Raw genomic sequence first — 22,361 nt, 5'->3', positions numbered from 1 at the left:
CAACAGTAGCTGGCATGTGGACTGCAGATTACAACAGGGCATGTCAAAAGGGCCACGTTATGATAGTCATTGTATATTTTAACATGCAAAAATTAGGTCGGTAATGGATCTCAAGAGAGTGAGTTTGTTGAATGACTACAAGATAGCTTTTTAGGGCAATTTGTCGTTGACCCTACTAGGAGATCAACTATACTGGATTGGGTGTTATGTAATGAACCAGAGGAGATTAGGGAGCTTAAGGTAAAAGAACCCTTAGGACCTGTGATCACAATATGATTGAGTTCAGTTTGAAATTGATAGGGAGAAATTAAAGTCCAACGTAACAATCTTTCAGTGGAGTAAAGGAAATTACAGTGGTCTGAGAGAGGAGCTGGCCAAAGTAAATTGGAAGGAGATGCTGGCAGGGATGACAGCAGAGCAGCAATTGAGTGAGTTTCTTGGAAAAATGAGGAAGGTGCTAGACAGATGTATTCCAAAAATGAAGAAATACTCAAATGGCAAAATAGTACAACTGTGGCTGACAAGGGAAGTCAAAGCTAATGTAAAAACAAGAGAGGGCATACAACAAAGCAAAATTTAGCAGGAAGATAAAGGATTGGGAAGCTTTTAAAACCCTACACAGAGCAACTGAGAGAATCATTAGGATGGAAAAGACAAAATATGAAAGCAAGCTAGAAAACAATATCAAAGCGGATAGGATAGTAAAAGCTTTTTCAAGTATGTAAAAAAAAAGAGAGATGAGAGTGGAAATAGGACAACTAGAAAATGAGGCCGGAGAAATAATAATGGGAGACAAGGAGATGGCTGATGAGCTTAATGAGTATTTTGCATCAGTCTTCACTGTGGAAGACACTAGCAGTGTGCCTGATGTTACAGTTTGTGAAGGAAGACAAGTGAATGCAATTACTCTTACAAGGGAGAAGGTGCTCAAAAAGCTGAAAGACCTGATATAGGTCATCCGGACCAGATGAACTGCACCCTATGGTTCTGAAAGAGTTAACAGTAGAGCTTGTGGAGGCGTTAGCAATGATCTTTCAAAAATCATTGGACTCTGGCATGGTGCCAGAGGACTGGAAAATTGCAAATGTCACTCCACTCTAAGAAAGGTGAAAGGCAGCAGAAAGGAAATTATAGACCAGTTAGTGTGACCTCAGTGGTTGGGAAGATGTTGGAGTCAATTGTTAAGGATGAGGTTATAAAGTACTTGGTGACACAGGACAAGGTAGGACAAAGGTAGCATGGTTTCCTTAAGGGAAAATCTTCCCTGATGAACCTGTTGGAATTCTTTGAGAAGATTATAAGTTGGATAGATAAAAGGGATACAGTGGATGTTGTATATTTGGACTTTCAGAAGGCCTTTGACAAGGTGCCACACATGAGGCTGCTTACCAAGTTAAGAGCCCAAGGTATTACAGGAAAGTTACTAACCTGGTTAGAACATTGGCTGATTGGTAGGCAGTGAGTGGGAATAAAAGAATCTTTTTCTGGTTGGCTGCCAGTGACTAGTGGTGTTCTGCAGCGGCTGGTGTTGGGACCACATTTTTTATGCTGTATATCCATGATTTAGATGATGGAATAGATGGTTTTGTTGCCAAGTTTGCAGATGATACAAAGATTGGTGGGGGCAGGTAGTGCTGAGGAAACAGACACACTGCAGAAGGATTTAGACACAATGGGCAAAAAGTGGCAGATGAAATACAATGTTGGAAAATGCTTGGTCATGCACTTTGATGGTAATGAATATGCAGACTATTTTCTAAACGGGGAGAAAATCCAAAAATCTGAGATGCAATGTGTCTTGGGAGTCCTTGTGCAGAACACCCTGAAGGTTAACTTGCAGGTAGAGTCGGTGGTGAGGAAGGCAAATGCCATGTTACCCTTCATTTGAAGAGGTCTAGAATACAAGAGCAGGGATGTGATGCTGAGGCTTTATAAGGTACTGGTGAGTCCTCACCTTGAGTATTGTGAGCAATTTTGGGCTGCTCATCTAGGAAAAGATGTGCTGGCATTGGAGAGGGTCCAGAGGTGGATCACAAAGATGATTCCGGGAATGAAAGGGTTATCAAATGAAGAACATCTGATGGCTCTTGTTCTGTACTCGCTGAAATTTAGAAGGGTGGGGGGGAATCTCATTGAAACCTTTAGAGTTTTGAAAGGCCTAGACAATGTGGAAAGCATGTTTCCCTTGGTGGGGGTGTCTAGGACAAGAGGGGAGAAGGCCGGGTAGTTGGGGTTGACGAGGGGGTAAAAAGATCAGCTATGGTTGAATGGCGGAGCAGACTCGATGGGCTAAATGGCCTAATTCTGCTCCAATGTCTTACAATCTTAGGATCTCTAAAACTAATTGGATTTATTATCACCGGCATATGACATGAAATTTATTAACTTAGCAGCAGCAGTTCAATGCAATACATAATCTAGCAGAGGGAAAAATAATAATAAATAAAATAAATAAACAAGTAAATCAATTACATATATTGAATAGATTTTTTTTAATGCAAAAACAGAAATACTGTATATTTTTTTTTTAAAAAGTGAGGTAGTGTTCAAAGGTTCAATGTCCATCTGGGAATCGGATGGCAGTGGGGAAGAAGCTGTTCCTGAATCGCTGAGTGTGTGCCTTCAGTCTTCTGTACCTCCTACCTGATGGTAACAGTGAGAAAAGGGCATGCCCTGGGTGCTGGAGGTCCTTAATAATGGATGCTGCCTTTCTGTGACACTGCTCCCTAAAGATGTCCTGGGTACTTTGTAGGCTAGTACCCAAGTTGGAGCTGACTAGATTTACAACCTCCCGCAGCTTCATTTGGTCCTGTGCAGTAGCCCCTCCATACCAGACAGTGATGCAGCCTGTCAGAATGTTCTCCACGGTACAACTATAGGAGTTTTTGAGTGTATTTGTTGACATGCCAAATTTCTTCAAACTCCTAATAAAGTGTAGCCACTGCCTTACCTTCTTTATAACTACATCGATATGTTGGGACCAGGTTAGATCCCCAGAGATCTTCACACCCAGGAACCTGAAGCTGCTCACTTTCTCCACTTCTGATCCCTCTATGAGGGATTAGTATGTGTTCTTTTGTCTTATTGACGTTGAGTGCCAGGTTGTTGCTGCGGCACCACTCCAATAGTTGGCATATCTCACGCCTGTACACCCTCCCGTCGCCACCTGAGATTCTACCAACAATGGTTGTATCCTCAGCAAATTTATTGATGGTATTTGAGCTATGCCTAGCCACACAGTCATGTGTATATAGAGAGTAGAGCAGTGGGCTAAGCACACACCCCTAAGGTGCGCCAGTGTTGATCATCAGCGAGGAGGATATGTTATCACCAATCCGCACAGATTGTGGTCTTTCGGTTAAGAAGTCGAGGATCCAATTACAGAGAGAAGTACAGAGACCCAGGTTCTGCAACTTCTCAATCAGGATTGTGGGAATGATGGTATTAAATGCTGAGCTATAGTTGATGAACAGCATCCTGGTGTAGGTGTTTGTGTTGTCCAGGTGGTTAAAACCATGTGGAGAACTGTTAAGATTTAGTCTGCCGTTGACCTATTGTGGCAATAGGCAAATTGCAGTGGGTCCAGGTCCTTGCTGAAGCAGGAGTTCAGTCTAGTCATGACCAGCCTCTCGAGGCATTTCATCACTGTTGATGTGAGTGCTACCGGGCAATAGTCATTATTTTTCTTAGGTACTGGTATAATTGTTGCCTTTTTGAAGCAAGTGGGAACTTCTGCCCGTAGCAATGAGAGGTTGAAAATATCCTTGAATACTCCCACTAGTTGGTTGGCACAGGTTTTCAGAGCCTTACCAGGTACTCCATTGGGACCTTCTTTATTTTGATTGTAAACCGTTGAATGTTAAAATTTGCCCAATTTTTACATAAAGGCGTTCCATTTGCACAAAAGCTAGTTAAGTTCTTAAAAAGTAGTTGTACTTGTCAAAAAGTCCAAGCAAAAGAGCACAGATTCTAGGGGCAAGAAAAGTGCAGGAAATGTTTATCTGGTCAGTCATATGGGGTCTGAGCTCACTTGTCATGACTATAAAGCTTTAAAGGGGAAAAAAGAGACCTATTGTAATAAAATATACTGATATTAGGCAGTGTCTATGGATTTAGAAACAAAATTAACACTTTAAATTGAAGATTTTGTGTTAGAATCTATTGCTCAAGATTCCTTCTCCACATATGCTGTCTTTCCTAAGTATTTTCAGCAGCTTTTTTTTTCACTCCAGGTATCTTTTCTGATGTTGGATGTGATTTGCCAGTATTTATTTGGTTAAACCTAACTCATTGTTTTTCTGTTGCTTAACACCCTATTGCCATTTTCACATACGTACCTAAAGAACCACTCTTCTAAACAGCTGTAGAATTTTGTGCCTTTTTAACCCCATCTAATTGTACAGTGAGATAAATTTCCCTTGAGAAATTGGTCACCATTTGTTTCTTGTTACAATATTGAAAAGTGGACCTGAGCATGCAGTCCTAGTAGCGGCCTCAAAAAATCACTGCAGGGGCATTGATATTGGTGCCTTAATTGGAGTATTAGAGGTTTCTTACTGAAAGGGCAATAATTGCCTAGCCCCACTGGTGATGGAATTGGTTAAGTTTTGACCAATTGTGAGCCCACCTTTTTTTAATATATCAGGTAATGGCTCTAATGGTATTTATATCTGACAGGTTGCAACATTTGATCCTTCATTGTCTAAAGTGCATAAACTCTTCAGGTAACATGCATTTTGAAGACCCTTTGAAACAAATGTGATGCAAGTAACATTTTTAAGACTTCTTACTCGGACTTTTGAGCATTTCAGATTTGAGCCAGTTATGCATAATTTGCAGATTTTACCACTTCATCTTAAAATTGAATGGAGAAACTTGATTGAAAGACTGCTAGTACTCACCATTTTGCTGCCAAATACTATGGCTTATTATATGCCTCGTGAAAAACTATGGCATGCTGTTCAAATTCTGAACTAAGTTTGTTTTTGTAATAGACACAGCAAAATTGAAGAAACTACTTGTAGTTTAAGTGTAATTTGAGTATTTCTGACATAACAGGTGTGGTTTTCCTTACTGGTGATAGTGGCAGTGCAAAATTAACTCAATAAGACTTTTAATGGCTAACACATGAACTGTAGAAACATGATTGATTTAATTTATTAGAAATAATTTGCAGATTCCCTTTCATTTTGTGTTAAGCTGGATAATGAGAGAATAGATGCAAAAGAGATTCAATTACCGATTATAATAAATATGCATCTCTACAGTTGTAAGACTTGATCCTTTAGAGGCAAGGTATGAGGACTGGTTGAAATATAATTCACTTAAAATCATTGGTGATTGGGAATTAATATCAGGTGCTTTTGACATAAACTGACAGTGGAAGAGTGCAAAAGTCCCAGGAGACTTAAGTGTAGGATAACAAATAGCACAAATCACCTGTGTCCTTATTTTCTCTACTTCTGCACTAATGAATCGTGTACGTTAGAATCTCTAGGTTTTAGGATAAGATGTGCCTAATGCTTTTAAGTGCTGAGGGGTCAGGAGAAATTTTATTAATAGATTAATTGATTGTCAGGTTTCTTGTACTGGAAGTAAAAAAAATTTCTGCCCAGTGAATGATATTATCCATGAAAAAGAAGCTTCACATTACTATCCATAGGGACATTATTTTTAAGAACCTTGTTACATAATAATTAAGGAATCATCAGCTATTCTATAGCTAAGCTCCAAAATAATATGCTCAGCATTTTAAGCACTCTATCATTCAATATGTACTGATTTTGAGTAGGGTGTTTTTTTAAAATTTATTATGATAACTGAATAATTCGTCTTAAAACATCTTTGACAGATTCTTCATAGCCCTAGAGAAGTTGCTCAGAATTCATCCGAAGCACAGAATGGTGAAGTTGCTTCCCTGGCTGATGTGGGTTGGATTGCTGGTGAACAAGTTGATTCATTTGCAAAACTGAGGTATATTTTCTCATCCTCCTTTGGGTTTAAAGCCTTCTATATACACTGGATGCTGGTTAATTGGGACACATGGGGACCAGTACATTTTGGCCCAGTTAAGAGGCTGCCCCATTATCCAAATTTTCCTGGAAATAGAATGCATAACAAAGACAAATGACCCTTTAACTGAGTAACAAATTATGCATTTAAATGAAATGCAAAACAATTTTGAACACTACCAATACTACTACAGTATTATAAAACTATATTAATTTCTAATGATTACTGACGGAAAATTCATCGCTGCCATGTTCTGTTGATTGACTGTAAATGAACGAAATCAGCACAGATACCTAGTGCAGATAATGGACTATTTTTATTGCCTTCGTGCATAAAGTCAAAACAAAAATCAAAAGTATCAAAAATCAATGCATCCTTCAGCCCAAACGCATAACATAATACAAGCATACGCAACTGATGCTATTTTTAAAACTGTTCGCTCTGTAATGGTTATTTCTGACATCTCCAGGCCTGAATGCTTGAAACCACAGTGAGCAAAATGGTTCTGAATTGTTGCTTATCTCTCGCTAACTATCAGTGATAAAAATTACTACTTTTTGAACACAAACACATGCATGTGAAACTATTTTTTTAAAAAACTGTTTGCCCCAAGCACGGTGTAGAGTCTAACTACCAGGCAAATGCATACAACTGACGCTGATTAGAAACTGTTTGGCAAATCAAAGAAAATCATGGCTATTTTCTTAATTAGTTTTTGTTCTTTAAGTGTTGTCCCAATTCGATTAACTGGAATCTACTGTAGTATATAGTTTTTTTTTTCAGTATTGACCATTACAGTTCCTAAACTGGGCAGGAACTCAGCAATCCTTCAGGTATGTCTTTCACAGTGAGTTTATGGCACTGAAATATAGCAACTGGATTTTTGAATATGCCTTCTTTTTGCATCTTTCACTATCTTACAATCCTTTACAAAATTTTGCAATTATTTTATATTTCAAGAGTTGGTGTAACAACAGAATCTATAAATACATTAAATAGGTGTTTAACATTTTAGAAAATCTGTGCACCTTACTCAAAATTAATGTGCACAGTTTGTTGAAAGTCTAGTTGAAGTTAGGATAATCCACAGCATTTCTTACTATATTTTGTTAGGACACTAATATACCAAAAATTTTAGTTGAACCTGCAAATGAAATTTGTTGTGTACAAAATTAAGTCAGTTTGTTTTATATGAGAAATGACCATTGACCAGCAATTGTCCCCTTCTCTCTCCTTCCAATCTACAAAGTCCTCCAACATACATCCAGACCCCATCACCCGGTTTCTTTCACCTTCCTCACCAATGCAATTGGCCCATCACCCACATTGTCCTCTTATTGGTCCCTTTCCTTTCACTGTTCTGATCTGCTCACCCCAACTGCTTAATTTAGCTCCATACTCCATCCTTTCATATCAGATTCCATATTTGCAGCCCTTTGTTGTCTTCATCTATCTCCTCCCAGCCTCTACTGCTTCCTTTTCCCACTTGACTCCATCTGTCAATTACCTCTATTCACCTGGATCCACCTACTTTTTGCTTGCCCTTTCCCCTTCACGTCTTTATACTCTTCCATTCCACATGAAAGGTCTCAACCTGGGAGTCAGCCACCCTTGTCCCTCTACATATGCTGCCGGGTTCATTTTGATTTGTTTTTGCAAATCCCAGTCTCTTTACACTGGTTATTTACTATCATACCGTTTGTTTTGAAACTATTGCAATAAAGCCTGTGTATACCCAGCTAAATTGCACTTTTAAGCAAAATGCCAGTAGAAAATATGATTTCCTGAGATTTGGTTATGTTCTATCAAATTAGTTGATGCATTCCTGTAATCTTTATGCACATACACTTTAATGTAAACACAAAGAAATCTGCAGATGCTGGAAATTCAAGCAACACACATAAACAATGCTGGTAAACGCAGCAGGCCAGGCAGCATCTATAGAAAGAGGTCCAGTCGACATTTCGGGCCAGGACACTTCGTCAGGACTAACTGAAAGAAGAGATAGAAAGAGATTTGAAAGTGGGAGGGGGTGATCCGAAATGATAGGAGAAGACAAGAGGGGGAGGGATGGAGCTAAGAGCTGGAAAGTTGATTGGCAAAAGGGATACGAGACTGGAGAGAGAAAAAATCTTACCCCGACCCTTATTTATTTATTCTCTCTTTTTCTCCCTCTGTCCCTCTCACTATAACTCCTTGCCCATGTTCTGGGCTCCACTCCCCTTTCTTTCTCTCTAGGCCTCCCATCCCATGATCCTCTCCCTTCTCCAGCCTCGTATCCCTTTTGCCAATCAACTTTCCAGCTCTTAGCTCCATCCATCCCCCTCCTGTCTTCTCCTATCATTTTGGATCCCCCCCTCCCACTTTCAAATCTCTTTCTATCTCTTCTTTCAGTTAGTCCTGACGAAGGGTCCTGGCCCGAAACGTCGACTGTACCTCTTTCTATAGATGCTGCCTGGCCTGCTGCGTTCACCTGCATTTTTTATGTGTGTTGCTACACTTTAGATTTTCATTTCTATTTTTGATAAAGCAAAACAGTTCGACATCTAGCCAAAATAATAATAAAACCACAAGACATAGAAGCAGAATTAGGCCATTTGGCCCATTGAGTCTGCTCCACCATTCAATCAGGATCTTTTATTCCCCCTCCTCAACCCCGTTCCCCGGCCTTCTCCCCGTAACCTTTGATGCCATGTCCAATCAAGAACCTATCGATGTCCAATCAAGAACCTATCGATCTCTCCCTTAAATAGACCCAACGACCAGGCCTCTACAGCCACCTGTGGTAACAAATTCCACAAATTCATCAGCCTCTGGCTGAAGAAGTTTCTCTGCATCTTTGTTTTAAATGGAAACCCCTCTATCCTGAAGCTTTACATTTTGCCCTAGACTTCCCCCACCATGGGAAACATCCTTTCTACATCTACTCTATCTAAGCCTTTAAACATTCAAAAGGCTTCAGTGAGGTCCCCCCTCATTCTTCTAAATTTCAGCGAGTACAGACCCAGAGCCATCAAATGTTTCTCGTATGATAGCCTTTTTTATTCCTGGAATCATCCTTGTGAACCTCTTCTGGACCCTCTCCAATGCCAGCACATCTTTTCTTAGATGAGGGGCCCAAAACTGTTCACAATACTCAAAGTGAGGCCTCACCAGTGCCTTATAAAGCCTCATCATCACATCCTTGTTGTTGTATTCAAAGACCTCTTGAAATGAATGCTAACATTGTATTTGTCTTCCTCACCGCTGACTCTACCTGCCTTTAGGGTGTTCTGTACAAGGACTCCCAGGTCCGTTTACATCTCAGATTCTTGGATTTTCTACCTGTTTAGAGAAAAGTCCGCACATTTATTTCTTTTACCAAAGCCCGAGACTGCATTTTCCAATGCTGTACTTCATTTGCCACTTTCTTGCCCATTCTCCTAATCTAAGTCTTTCTGCAGCCTTCTGTTTCCTCAACACTACCTACCCCCCCACCAATCTTCATGTCATCTGCAAACCTGGCAACAAATGCCATCTATTTCATCATCTAAGTCATTGATATACAGCATATAAAGAAGCGGTCCCAACACTGACCCCTCGGAACACCATTAGTCACTAGCAACTAACTAGAAAAAGATCCTTTTATTACTACTCGCTGCCTTCTACCAATCAGCCAATGCTCTGATCGTGCAACTTCTTAATAAAGTAGCTTTTCTCATGTGTTTAATGCATTTTCTAAGAATGGACTTTAGAAAGCATTGCATCTTTGTCAGCAAACAAGTATATGAGAATTTGTTCCCTTTGGGAATTTCAATTAAGTTGTTTACTTATTGTTGTGTTAATACTTGCGTGTACGGCTCTCATGCTAACATTGTTGAACATCAGACCTTTTGTTTTCCAAGACCTATCCACAGGCAAGCTTCCCTGCCAAATATGAAGGACTTTAAAGCAGAACCTGGGACATCCACAGTTGCCAGTGATGCAGCACTGGAAAAAATTAACGTACTGGAGAATGAACTTGCTAAGCTAAGGGAGCAGATTGCCATGATTGTGATGGTACAAGAACAAAGCAGTCTCTCAGCAGGTATATCCAATCATTTATGTTCCTCTTGGCTAAATTTTCAAACATTTTCTGATTGACCCATAGCTGTTGGTGAGTCTTGTCTCTTCGAGTGACAAAAAACAGTCCAGATAAAGGGTCTTGGCTGTTTTCCATAGATGCTGCCTGGCCTGCTGAGTTCCTCTGACATTTTGTGTGTGTTGCTTGGATTTCCAGCATCTACAGATTTTCTCTTGTTTGTGAAATAACTTCATTTGCTTGTACTTAACTCATGCCATGAAGTAGGGTTAGCCCTGATATAGGTCATAAATTGATCATAAATGTGTATCACCCTGCCAGAACAGTCTTTCAGAGTAATTTGCTGTAATGTGAACAACTGAGTTGTTAGTTATATAATACAAAGATACATTTGCACCCACGTATTCTGTTATGTGATCTAAAAGTTGCAGTACATTCATACAAATGAATTATATTATTTCTTAGCAAAACTCATTAAGCACAAATGCTAACAGGTGATAACTGTTAAGTGATATCATTCTGAATCTGCTCTTAGAACAACGAATATAGGCTAGAACAAATGAAATTGAGTTTGTCAGCTTCATTTCATTCTTTCAGGCTCCATGCTGTGCTGCTGCTATCTTTATAATTGTGGAAATTCTTTTCTTTTTGTCCCACTATGCAGTGGTGTGCTGGTGCAATGGGATCAATACGGGTGATGCCAACAGGCTCAGTAAACTGATTAGAAAGGCTGGCTCTGTTATAGGAGTCAAACTAGATACACTGGAGGCTGTGGAAGCACAAAGACCCTATGGAAAATCCTGGACAATGTTCCTCACCCTCTGCATGCCGCCTTGGCTGAACAGAGGAGCACTTTTAGTAATAGACTAAGACAACTGTGCTGCTCCAAAGAGTGCTATATGAGGTGATTCTTACCCTTGTCCATTAGAATCAGAATCAGGTTTATTATCACCGTTATGTGACGTGAAATTTATTAACTTAGCAGCAACACTTCAATGCAATACAGGTGTGCGCTGCTTAACGTCCGATCGCATATATGTCCGTAGTCCCGATCGGAGAACGTGACGTAGTGGACGTAACCAATCTCATTTATTGGGGCGTCTCGAGTGGAGTAGGGTTAACGTTCTGCTTAATATTCTTTTGAAAGTATTACCGTGAAGTGCATCATGGCTTCCAAATGCAACAAAACCACACCTAGTGATAGCAGCAGCAAGAGGCAAAGGAAAAGTATTGATCTGGAAGTGAAACAAAAGGTTATTAAACAATATGAAGGTGAAAAACCAGTGAATGCTATTGCTCAGGATTTAGGCATGTCGCACTCGACAATCACAATGATCCTGAAAAACAAGAAAAAATTCTCGAAGCTGTTAAAGGATTGGCTTCACTGAAAATTAGGTTGGTGGCGTAGTGGCATAAATGCTGGACTTTGGGACTCCAGCCGGCTCCCCGGCACGGCACGCTGGGTTATGAGCTGGTGATCTCTTTGGAAATTCACCCGGCAGAAGGAAATGGCAAACCACTGCTGTTACTCCTACGCAGTTCCCCACTACGTCAGAGAGGCATGGAGGGAAATCGTCCGCTAATCAGGGAAACTCCGGATGCAATGTCCTTTTCCTTTCCTTTCCTTTCACTGAAAACTGCAAGGCTCACGACCTAGATCGGATATAGAGAAATTGCTAACGACATGGATTTAGTCAATACAGGTACACTACAGTACTCCATATAGGTTTGCTAAGTATATAATATGGTGTTCGCGTCCAAATCACATAACATCCGATTTCACAGAACGGATCATGGATCACGGATGTTAAGCGACGCATACCTAGCATAATACCTACACAATCAGAGACAAAAATATAATAATAAATAAAATTTTTTAAAATCAATTATGTATAAATAATAAAAAAGTAAATCAATTGAACAGATTTTAAAAAACATGCAAAAACAGAAATACTGTATACTAAAATAAAAGTGAGGTAATGTCCGAAGAGTCAATGTCCATTTAGGAATCGGAGGGGAAGAAACTTTCCTGAATCGCTGTGTGCCTTCATGCTTCTGTATCTCCTACCTGATGGTAACAGTGAGAGAAGGGCATGCCCTGGGTGCTGGAGGTCCTTAGTAATGGACGCTGTCTGAGACACCGCTCCCTAAAGATATCCTGGGTGCTTTGTAGGCTAGTGCCCCAAGATGGAACTGACTAGATTTACAACCTTCTGCAGCTTCATTTGGTCCTGTGCAGTAGCCCCTCCATATCAGACAGTGATGCAGCCTGTCAGAATGCTCTCCACGGTACAACCACAGAAGTTTTTGAATGTATTTGTTGACATGCCAAATCTCTTCAGACTCCCAATAGAGTATAGCCACTGTCTTGCCTTGCATTGATATGTTGGGGCCAGGTTAGATCCTCAGAGATCTTGACATCCAGGAACTTGAAACTGCTCACTCTCTCCACTTCTGATCCGTCTATTAGGATTAGTATGTGTTCCTTCGTCTTACATTTCCTGAAGTCCGCAATTAGCTCTATCATCTTACTGAAGTTGAGTGCCAGGTTGTTGCTGCGGCACCACTCCACTAGTTGGCATATCTCACTGCTGTACGCCCTCTCGCTCTATAATGATTCAGCCTATAGCCGGGGAAGTGATGAACCCCCCGCCCCCACTAGACTGTTTGAGGTTACTTATTTTTTTTATTGTTTCTTACCACTTTTGTAATATCTGATATCTGTGCACTTGAGATGCTACTGTGACATTGTAATTTCCTTTGGCATCAATAAAGTATATCTATCTCTAATGTATTTGCTAGCTGTCTAAATAGAAACAATTTTCTTTACAATTGCTGTTGTGTAAAAAAAAAATGCATTCTAGTGGTTATTGATAGAAGAAGGGTTTGGGAGTTGTGAAAATGTCATAGCACGGAACTAGTCTTTGGAAAGAACATTCAGTATATGGAGAGTGGAGCTGGGAAATGAGTAATGTGTTCTGTACGGATAGCTTTAAAATTCAGCTTTAAGTTGAAAGTGGGGGATGGTGGGAAGTACAACTACTTGGACCAGGTGATCTGAACAACATTAGAGGAGATGGAGGACAATTTAGGAAAGGGTAATGTGCTGATGCCATGCACTTAATAGCATTAGGTTTATCAGATGATAAACCTTGTTTTTTTTTTAACCTCTGATCTACAATGCACATTTGTGCCTTCTCTCCTTTTCCTTCAGTGCTATTCATTTCACCAATAATAACCTGATTAAGGAAACGTAAGTATCATTCAACCATCCAGCATCCATTGGGAATAGAACATCCAGTTGTATGGATATGCTGGCTGCATACGAATTATATTTTTAAAAATACTATAAATTGCACATTGATTCTCTATGCATAGATCTTTAAATTTACTGAATGATATGTCATCTCCTTAATTTTAAATAATACAGTACAACTCTGTTTTAAAGTATGCATGTAAAATTGAGCAAAAGAAAATAACATGAAGTTTCAGAGGAAGTTGTTTTTAATCAACCTATAGCTATCACGCCTTTATGTATAAACTTAAATGAATTAAAAATATCTGTTTTACAAAAGTGCAGTGCACTTGAAGGCTGTGGTGACTAAAGGCTGATTTATACTTTTGCGTCAAATCAACACCATAGGTATGGCGTAGCCGCGAACCCTATGCAGTGCCTACACGGATCCCTACGCCATAGCCTGACGTGCACCTCTCCCAAAATGTAACTACGCATTGCGGCAACGCGAACCGCAACAACTGTGATTGGTCTGCTTGGTAGCATCGCATTTCCTCCTACACTGCAATAGCTTCCCATTGGGCAACTGAAGGGCAGGGAAGGAACTCTGGCTGCAATGCTTTACAGACCTCTGAAATTATGGACACATTTCGCTTTTACGAAAAAAGACGCTTGCTTTAAACTTGTTTACCCTGAGAAAGACTACCATGACCATGAAGCCCTGCACGGGCAGGTGTGTGCGCTTGCGTGACATGCGCGAATTGCAGAGCGACGCAGACACACTAATGCACAAGTATAAATGCTCACAATCGAGTTGCCCACTTGCGTAGGCTACGGCGCAAGCTTGACGCACAAGTATAAATAAGCCTGTTAGCCTTCTTGAATGGAACCTTTTATGTCTGCTTGCTTGCCTTCTCTCATGCCAGAAGTATGAATGAAAAAAGGTGAGACTGCAGTATAGTTTCAGCAGAAAAGCAATTTTGTTGCTCAGCAAGTTTCAAAACATTTTCAAATCCTTTGGCAGCAATTTTCCAATATCTTTTTTTTTCTCTGTTGGGTCTTCATTTCTTGGGTTTGTTCCAATTCACATGTTCTATAATTTACTCAGTATTTATTGTTAATATGACAGAAATTTCTTGTCAATTTGCAGCCACTTATTTAGTTCATCTCTCGAAAGTTTTATTCCTCTGGATTTTCAACATAAGAAATGAGCAAATTTAATACTTGATCTTTACATTATTTTCAATTTGATTTTCTCCGTTATAGTGATGCCGGATGCTGTTCCTCACTGTGTTCCGCCATTACCACCACCTCCCCCACCTCTACCTCCCCCACCTCCTTTCCAACGGAGTATGTCTGCAATTGACCTCATCAAAGAACGAAGGGGGAAGAAAGCTGACAATGAACAGAAAATACTTAATCCTAAACATCAAATGCCAAACATGTTGGAAGTTCTTAAAGACATCAACAAGGTGAAACTCCGATCAGTGAAGAGGTATGTAAGTTTTATATACTCAGCTAGTTTTGTGGCTAGTACTTGTGCAGTAGAGTTGGCCAACAATACCAATGCAGCCACAGATGCTGATTAATTGCATTTCCCTTTCTTGAGTTTGGAAGGTGGTAAATGTTAATGAAAGGAGAATGTTCAAACTATCTTCATAAATTTAAAAACATATTTTTCTCTCTAAATGAATATTCTTAGTGAATGGAAAACAGCATTTGCATCCAAAGGGGCGATGGTCTTACCAAAGACCAACAAAATTTGGAGAAGGAGCAACAAGCAAAATGTTGTTGAAGAATTTGAATCAGAATTAAGTAATATGTCCTTAAAATCATAGTTTAAAAAAATGATGCAGTAAGAGGGTGGCTTGGCATGGAGTGGATAAGCTCAATTGGGTGGTTCAGTAAAGAATTCTCATCATAAATTAGCATTCACCTAGATACTGCTGGTAATTTAAGTACAGGTCCACAGTCCCTTATCTGAAATCCTTGGGGCCAGCCAGTTACATTTTGGAATTCAGAATTTTTCGGATTTCAGACCCCCCCCCCCATACCAAAAAAACACGTATGCTCAAGTCCCTTATTTAACCTGTCTCAGTGCGGTGGACTTTAGGGCCCAACGGCACACCAAACCTACGCACATCCTCCCGTATACTTTAAGTCATCTCTAGATTACTTATAATACCTAATACGATGTAAATGCTATGTAAATAATTGTTATGCTGTATTGTTTAGGGAATAATGACAAGATTTTACTTCCAACAAAAGCATTCAATTAAACAAAAAATATACAACTTCAGACGAACCAAATCAAACACGTGGTAAATGACTTATTGGAATAAATGTAGAACGTCACTGTCACTATAAAACTTCAGTAACCTGTCTTTGTTTATTTAAATCATATACATTGGTAGTTCTGACACTATTTTCTTCAGTAAGATGCAGCACAGACACGCCACGATCAAGCTTCTGCAATAACTCCACTTTCTGCGTTTTTGATGAGAAGATTCCTTCTCTTTTTCTCATTGTTACCCATAGGGGTATCTACAGCTTTTTTGACATTTTCACAGTGAAATTAAGCACAAAGTCAACAGTGAACACAAATTATCAGCGAACAGCAAATGCACGTGTAACCAGTATGAGCACTGAGCAAGAACTGATGTCTGGTGGCCTCTGCTAGTGCTGTCACGTCACACCTGAGTGACGTCAGCTGTTGGCGAAAAAAAACTTCGATTTTTGGAGCTTTTTGGATTTGAGAATTTCGGATAAAGGAATGTGCACCTGTCCCAGCGTAGTTTTAAATTCACTTTTATCATGGTAACATTAGTCTGTAAATTATAATAAAATGTTACAAGCATATGGGTCTTTTTGCTAATTAATTCAGCAATAGATCAACTACGATCCTTCAGCTTGTTCAAGAATCACTCCCCATGGTTCACTTGCAGCTAGTTTGGGCTATGAATTTGCATGCTCTGATCTCCATTTTGTTTGTGTCAGATATGTTAGTTTGTAGTAGTAAGACTTGGCATTAGATAATTCAAATTTTACATCCAAAGTTCTAGCCAAATGATTTCCTCAGAGCATGCTGCCTTCACAGCTCCAGTGACTTGGGGTCAGTCCTGATCTCCGCTGCAGTTTGCACTCTGACTAGCTGAGTTTTTTTCTGTGTACTCTGGTTTCCTTTCACATCCCAAATACGTAGGCTATTGAATTGTGTCAATGTGGTAAAACCTGAGGAGAATTAATGTGGAGTTGGGGAGAAGCAAAGGGAGGATCAGTGTAAATGGGCTATTAATGGTTGTCCTGAGCTCATTGGATAATTTCAGTATAGAAAGATTTCAACACTGGATTGTCTTCAGTTTGACGTAAAAAGCTTTGTGGTTGAGTTCTACTGCATCTACAGCATTGCTGTCATAAGCTTCATTACAGGAGTTAACTGGCTGAGCCAGTTTCACATTGAATTTAAACAATAAAGAATTTTGCGGCAAGGAGTTCTTAAAGCCTATAAAACAAACACCAGTTACACTGGACAAGTTTAATGTCAAAATGTCAGTAATAGTTATGTATGGCATAATTATAAATGTATCTATAAAATTGGGGTGCTCCTGCCATACAATATGAGGTAGGGCTTGCAATTTAATTTGGCAGGCTGGTGTAATGAAACAATGGGCTGTATCATACTGGTGTTGAGCTAGCTGTTTTATATGAAGATATGAGTATACCTAACATTTCAGTCCACTCTGGACTCACCACAGAGTTCAGGATACTTCTGATTAAACTGAGTGGCTGTACCTTACACCTGACCCCTCAGATTTATTCCAGTCATTGAAAGAGGGCCACTGAGTTTCATTAAAAAGGCAAGAGCAACTAAGACGTTTGTTTCTCTAAAACATTTATAGTAATTTGCATGTTATGTGTTGTTAAATCTTAATTTTAAAATTGTGTAACCTTTTTAATGAGCTTCAACTGGTTCTAAATGCCTGAGCATCAGTTACATTTGAGGGGTGGTGGTGAAGTGCCATCGTGCTGGTGGGTGTGGGGCCACCGGTTCCACTGCTTGAATTTTAGTTGCTGCTTTTGGGCCTTTGCTTCATGTGTGGTTGGTATTAGGGGTGGGAGTAGAGTGGCATTCGAAGAACTGGCCACCTCGAGTTTGATTCATAACCAATGAAGTAGTTGCTTCTGCTTCTCATCATAGAAGTGTAAGAATGATACTGGAAATAACCTGTTCATGTGTAGCGATTATTGAATTCACAATACTTACCTGAAACTTAAGTATTTGTCCTCCTGATGAAATTTGGAATTCTAGTTGATCCACAAGAACATTATGAGCGAGATGCAAATAACACACCTCCCCACTCAGTTATTTGACAATCCATAAAGTATTAAATATCCCACAAGCTGCCTGGATTTGTGCCTCTGCTTGCTTGTCATGCTACTTAACATCTTGAAAATTCAGGGCTTAAATCTCATCTGGTTTTGCAAACGCTGCCTACAAAAGAATGTCCTGAAATCATTAGGGAATAAAGGATATTCACTATTTTCATGGTTCATTGTTCTTTCCGAACTGTAGCTTCCACAAAGTTAAGAATTTACTAATTTCATTGCAGACCTGTTGATGACTTGAAGCCCAAACCAGACCAATGTGCAGAAAATCCAGCGGCTTTAATAGCAGCAGCTTTGAAAAGAAAATTTGCATATCGCTACAATTGTGACAGTTCTGATGAAAATTTTTCTTCAAATTCTGACTTCAAGGCAAGCACAGAACCGCCAAAGGTAAGTGGAAAAGTTAAAGCAATTATTCATCATTCAATGCATTCAACTTAAGATTTAAATAATAGAATTGTTTGTATTTAGGGATATCTTTTATCGTTTTGCCCTTTGTACATTTCCAGAAAGAATTAGTCTTACTCTCACCCATTCAGTAATTCTCACCTTCATTCTTTTCTTCACCATTTGAAAACCTCAGAATATAAGTTTTTGACTAACATTCATTTTATTACTTTTCTGTTGATGCTGAATAAATGCAAATGATTGCAGCCATATTGTTTATTGCATAAATATTTCTTACAAAGAAGTTCTTCATCAAATGTTCAGCTCACTCCTTGTGTTTGGTGAAACTCAGTGAGATAAAGTGGAGTACAAGAGCTTGGTATGTTATGTACATTCTTTTTCTTTTAATAGTTTGGGCAACATTTACTGAAGCCAACAGGAAAGAAGAAATCGTCATTGGAAATCACATCTTGCTCTTGATCAAAAGCTTGGACAAAAAAAAAAAAAGGCTTGTACCTTTCCTCCAAGAGGGGTTTGGTTCTAGCTATGAAGCAGTGCTACCATCTGTCTTCAGTTTTGGATATGTAATACTAGTGACAGCACAGTTTAACATTTGGTTCATAGACTTCTTTTAAATTTAACTGTTGCTCCTTCATGCGCTCATGTTGAGAAGACATTTCTGTAACCAAACTTTAAATCTTTCATGTTAGTGTGCTAGTGTTTCTGTGTATATCCTAAGTTCACTTTAAAAAAAAAATGGGCAGCTGTTTTAATTGTGCTTAACTATGGGAGTGGAGTAGTACTGAAGTCTATCGACTTTTTTTGCTTTGATCGCCACTAAAACTGGAGATCATGCTTTAATGCAACTTTAAAGCCCCATATAAAATGGTTGCAAAGTTTGTGTCCTTATTCGTCTTTATTTTAAATTGCCAGTATCGATGCTCATCATATCACCATAGTCATAGCTGTAGAAGGCCTGATCTGACATGGTTTTGCTAACATTACTAGCGTTAACATTCTTCATCAACCCTACTTTTAAACCAGCCCTTACTGACAAGTTTTTTAAAAAGCGATTAAAATTTACTTCTTTTATTTCTATGTTGTAAAGCATCTTGGAAGTCTAACTCTTTAATGCAAATTTGATTGCTTATGCATAACAACTATCATATTAGTAATTTTGCAACGTGCACAGCTTTGGATTGATGTTTTATATGGAAATGCACTAAAACAAACTCCTTTAAATGGGAAACATTGCAGCACTGCTTCATTTCAAACCAAAGTGATCATAAACAATGATGGGTAGATTTACATTAAAGTGACACTACAATTTCTGGAATTGCCCAGATCCTAATTTAGAAAACTACAGCTGGATATAGTCTCAGAAAATCTCCATGCGTGGTATTTTCTAAATTGCCATCTATTTTATTTAAAGATAGTAAATTTGCAGCTTTATTATATGATGTAAACATGTATACAATTTCTTGTTCAATTACTGTATCATGTGTTTTATATGTAGTGGATGTGTGGAATGGGGAAGATTGCAAGGTGCAATAAAGTTTCACTTGTAACATTGCAATCTCTCCTGTTTTATTTGAGAGGACTGCAGTGAGACAAATATAAGTCAATGTCATGAAGGTTAATGTACAAAAAGAAATGCTGCTTTGGGTTATTAAAGATAATGAAAAAGTACCTTTTCCTACACTGGGCCATTTTTTCATGACTGCCAGTGTCAATTTTCACCAACTTTTAGATAAACAATTCGGAGGAAATTTTTCTTCTCTCCTTTTATCCCCATATCCTACTTCCATGGGGGATTTGAGAAATAAAATGAGATTTTATATTGCCCATTTGTTTCCTGACAATGTTTTACTTTATAAAAGTGTTTTAAATTTGTAGCCAAGACTGACAATTTCTGACAACCCTTGATTTTTGCCTGAAATTTTAGAAATTATTAAAAATATTGTTGGCTTGTTTGGCAGTGAAATTTAAATTTCAAGCATTTTTGGCAATGCAAGATATGTGAATGCAGTTGTTTATAATAACCTCAGAAGTAGCTGGTTGTATTCATAATGTACTCTGTTTACATCATAAAATATATTTGAGGAACTTGATTGTAATGCCTGTATTAATGTTACATATTCTGGTGTTATTGCTTTCAGAGTACTGGACAACTTTATAATGGTTTGTTAATACAAATACAGCACAAATCTATTTTAGTTTTTTTTTTAAACTTTTGTTCTCTTAAGAACGATGTGTCTGTATATAAATTGTGTCCCTGTTGCTTGTTTGACATTCATGGACTATACTGGTTTGATGTGTCATTTTGGGGAAGCTAGTCATTTACAGTAGTTGTGAATGAGGACATATAAAAACATTATTGCTGCTAGCTTTTGCAGTGGTGAACATCAAATAAACTAAAATTTGTATTAATTATGTTTCAGATGGTTTAAAAATAAAAGAATATCTGACCATTCTACCATTTTTGTATCAGTAATTGGAGCATTATACCCACTTTCAGTACATATTCTTGGTCCAGAAGAACATACAGAGCATTTGGAGCATCAAAGAAAAACAAATCTAATACTTCAACTGTTGAGCTGGTAATTTAAAAAATAAGGCCAATCCAATAAATTTGTGAACTAAGTAGTTGCCTTTTTAAATGACTAACTTGTACAGTATTCTTGAGCTGTATAGCATTGAATAGCCATTATTAACTATTGGTCCTGTCATCTAAGTACAGACTTTGTCCACTGCAATATTCTAGAGATGCAGGAAATCTGAAATTTTAAAAAGCCAAGAAAAGAAATTTCAGAGAATCATTAATATTCTTTGAGTGGATGCTGCAATGATCTCATTTTTAGCATTTTTGGTTTTGATGTGCAGTAATGTTTCTGTACCTTTCCTGTGCACTGTCTGTACATAGTGGCTAACAGTCAGAAGTGGCTAACATTTGCAGCTGTTTAATACATTTCAGTCTTTTGTTTGGCTCCAGGTTTCTTTGAAATAGTAAATATTGCCGTAATGGTGTAGGTGAGTTGAATATGTCCGCAAATAAACTATTAACACAACATAAATTTATTTATACATTGAATATCCAAGATTAATGACTAAGCTCTTAAGGCAAATCAAACTATAACTTCTTGTTCCTGAAATAAGTTCAGTGCCTATTCCATATATTTTGTAAAGCTATCTAATTATAGAGCAACCTGTGCTTTGGGTGTTCAACTGATGAAGCCAAAAATTATTGATCAAATTCACTTAAAAATCAATTGGCATCACTATTTTATCACCTGACCAACACTGAATATAATTTTTAATAAACTATTATTGGTTAACAGTAGCCTGGTGCCCTTTAGTTCATATAGCTGAATTATATTACTGCGTCGTTCAAGTCAAGTTTACAGTATTGTCATTTACCGATATACATGTACACCATCAAATGAGATGTTACTCTGGACCAGGGTGTAAAGCACAGTAGTACACAACACACGTATAAACAAACAGTAACTTAATGAAAGTAAGAATTAAACCTACAAATGAATTATGTATAGATAAAGTGCATAAATAAATATTGTAGGGTACAGTACAAATTATCTGGTGAGCCTACGAATGCGATGCAGCGGGGAGCTCAGAACCTAATGACCTGAGAGAAGCTGCTGTTTCCTACCCTGACTGTTCTTGTCTTTCTGCCGTTGGGCAGGAGAGTCCAGTGCATGAAGTCAGAGAGAATGCTGGATGGATGTCAAATGCTAAGTATTGCAAGAAATCTAAATTTTCTCATTGTTAGCTAGCAGTTATCATTAGTTTCTAGAGACATAATACTTTGCCACAGCAGGCGATTTTAATTATCAAATGAATGTTTACCTTTTATAAAATTAGATATAACTTGCTGTTGGTTATTTACATCCTTTTTAGCTGGGAATGTAACAACCATTTTAAGTTAATTGATAACAGATTTCTTGTGTATTGATCATTATTAGACTAATCATCCTATCTTCATGTCCTATTATGGACATCTGAAAAATTTCTCATATAGGAATAGGCCATTCGGCCCTTCGAGCCAGCACCGCTATTCACTGTGATCATGGCTGATCATCCACAATCAGTACCCTGTTCCTGCCTTCCCATATCCCTTGACTCCTCTATCATTGAGAGCTCTACCTAAGGAAGGAGCAGGAAGACTATCCCTGAAGCAAATGCTTTCTATAAGTACCTGAATAGTTCATCGGTGCCCTCCAGTGAAGTAATTGTGTATCTGGCTGGATGATCTGTAGTTAACTC

The 22,361-nt window shown here is 38.5% G+C and overlaps 1 protein-coding gene across 1 annotated transcript in view; it reads left to right on the top strand.

The window, feature by feature from the left end:
- Positions 1-21,324, top strand: part of LOC140196552 (mitochondrial fission regulator 1-like) — a 33,090-nt gene extending 11,766 nt beyond the window's left edge. The window contains exons 4-8 of the mRNA XM_072256001.1: positions 5,852-5,973; positions 9,897-10,078; positions 14,574-14,802; positions 17,918-18,083; positions 18,492-21,324. Coding sequence (XP_072112102.1) covers positions 5,852-5,973; positions 9,897-10,078; positions 14,574-14,802; positions 17,918-18,083; positions 18,492-18,560 — 768 coding nt within the window. The 3' untranslated portion in view covers positions 18,561-21,324. The remainder of the gene's footprint in view (positions 1-5,851; positions 5,974-9,896; positions 10,079-14,573; positions 14,803-17,917; positions 18,084-18,491) is intronic.
- Positions 21,325-22,361: the final 1,037 nt, after the last annotated feature.

The sequence above is a fragment of the Mobula birostris genome, chromosome 1 (genome assembly GCF_030028105.1).
Source record: "Mobula birostris isolate sMobBir1 chromosome 1, sMobBir1.hap1, whole genome shotgun sequence".
Taxonomy (NCBI): domain Eukaryota; kingdom Metazoa; phylum Chordata; class Chondrichthyes; order Myliobatiformes; family Myliobatidae; genus Mobula; species Mobula birostris.
Note: the sequence above shows the minus strand (reverse complement) of the source record. Positions and strands in the feature narration are given on the sequence as shown.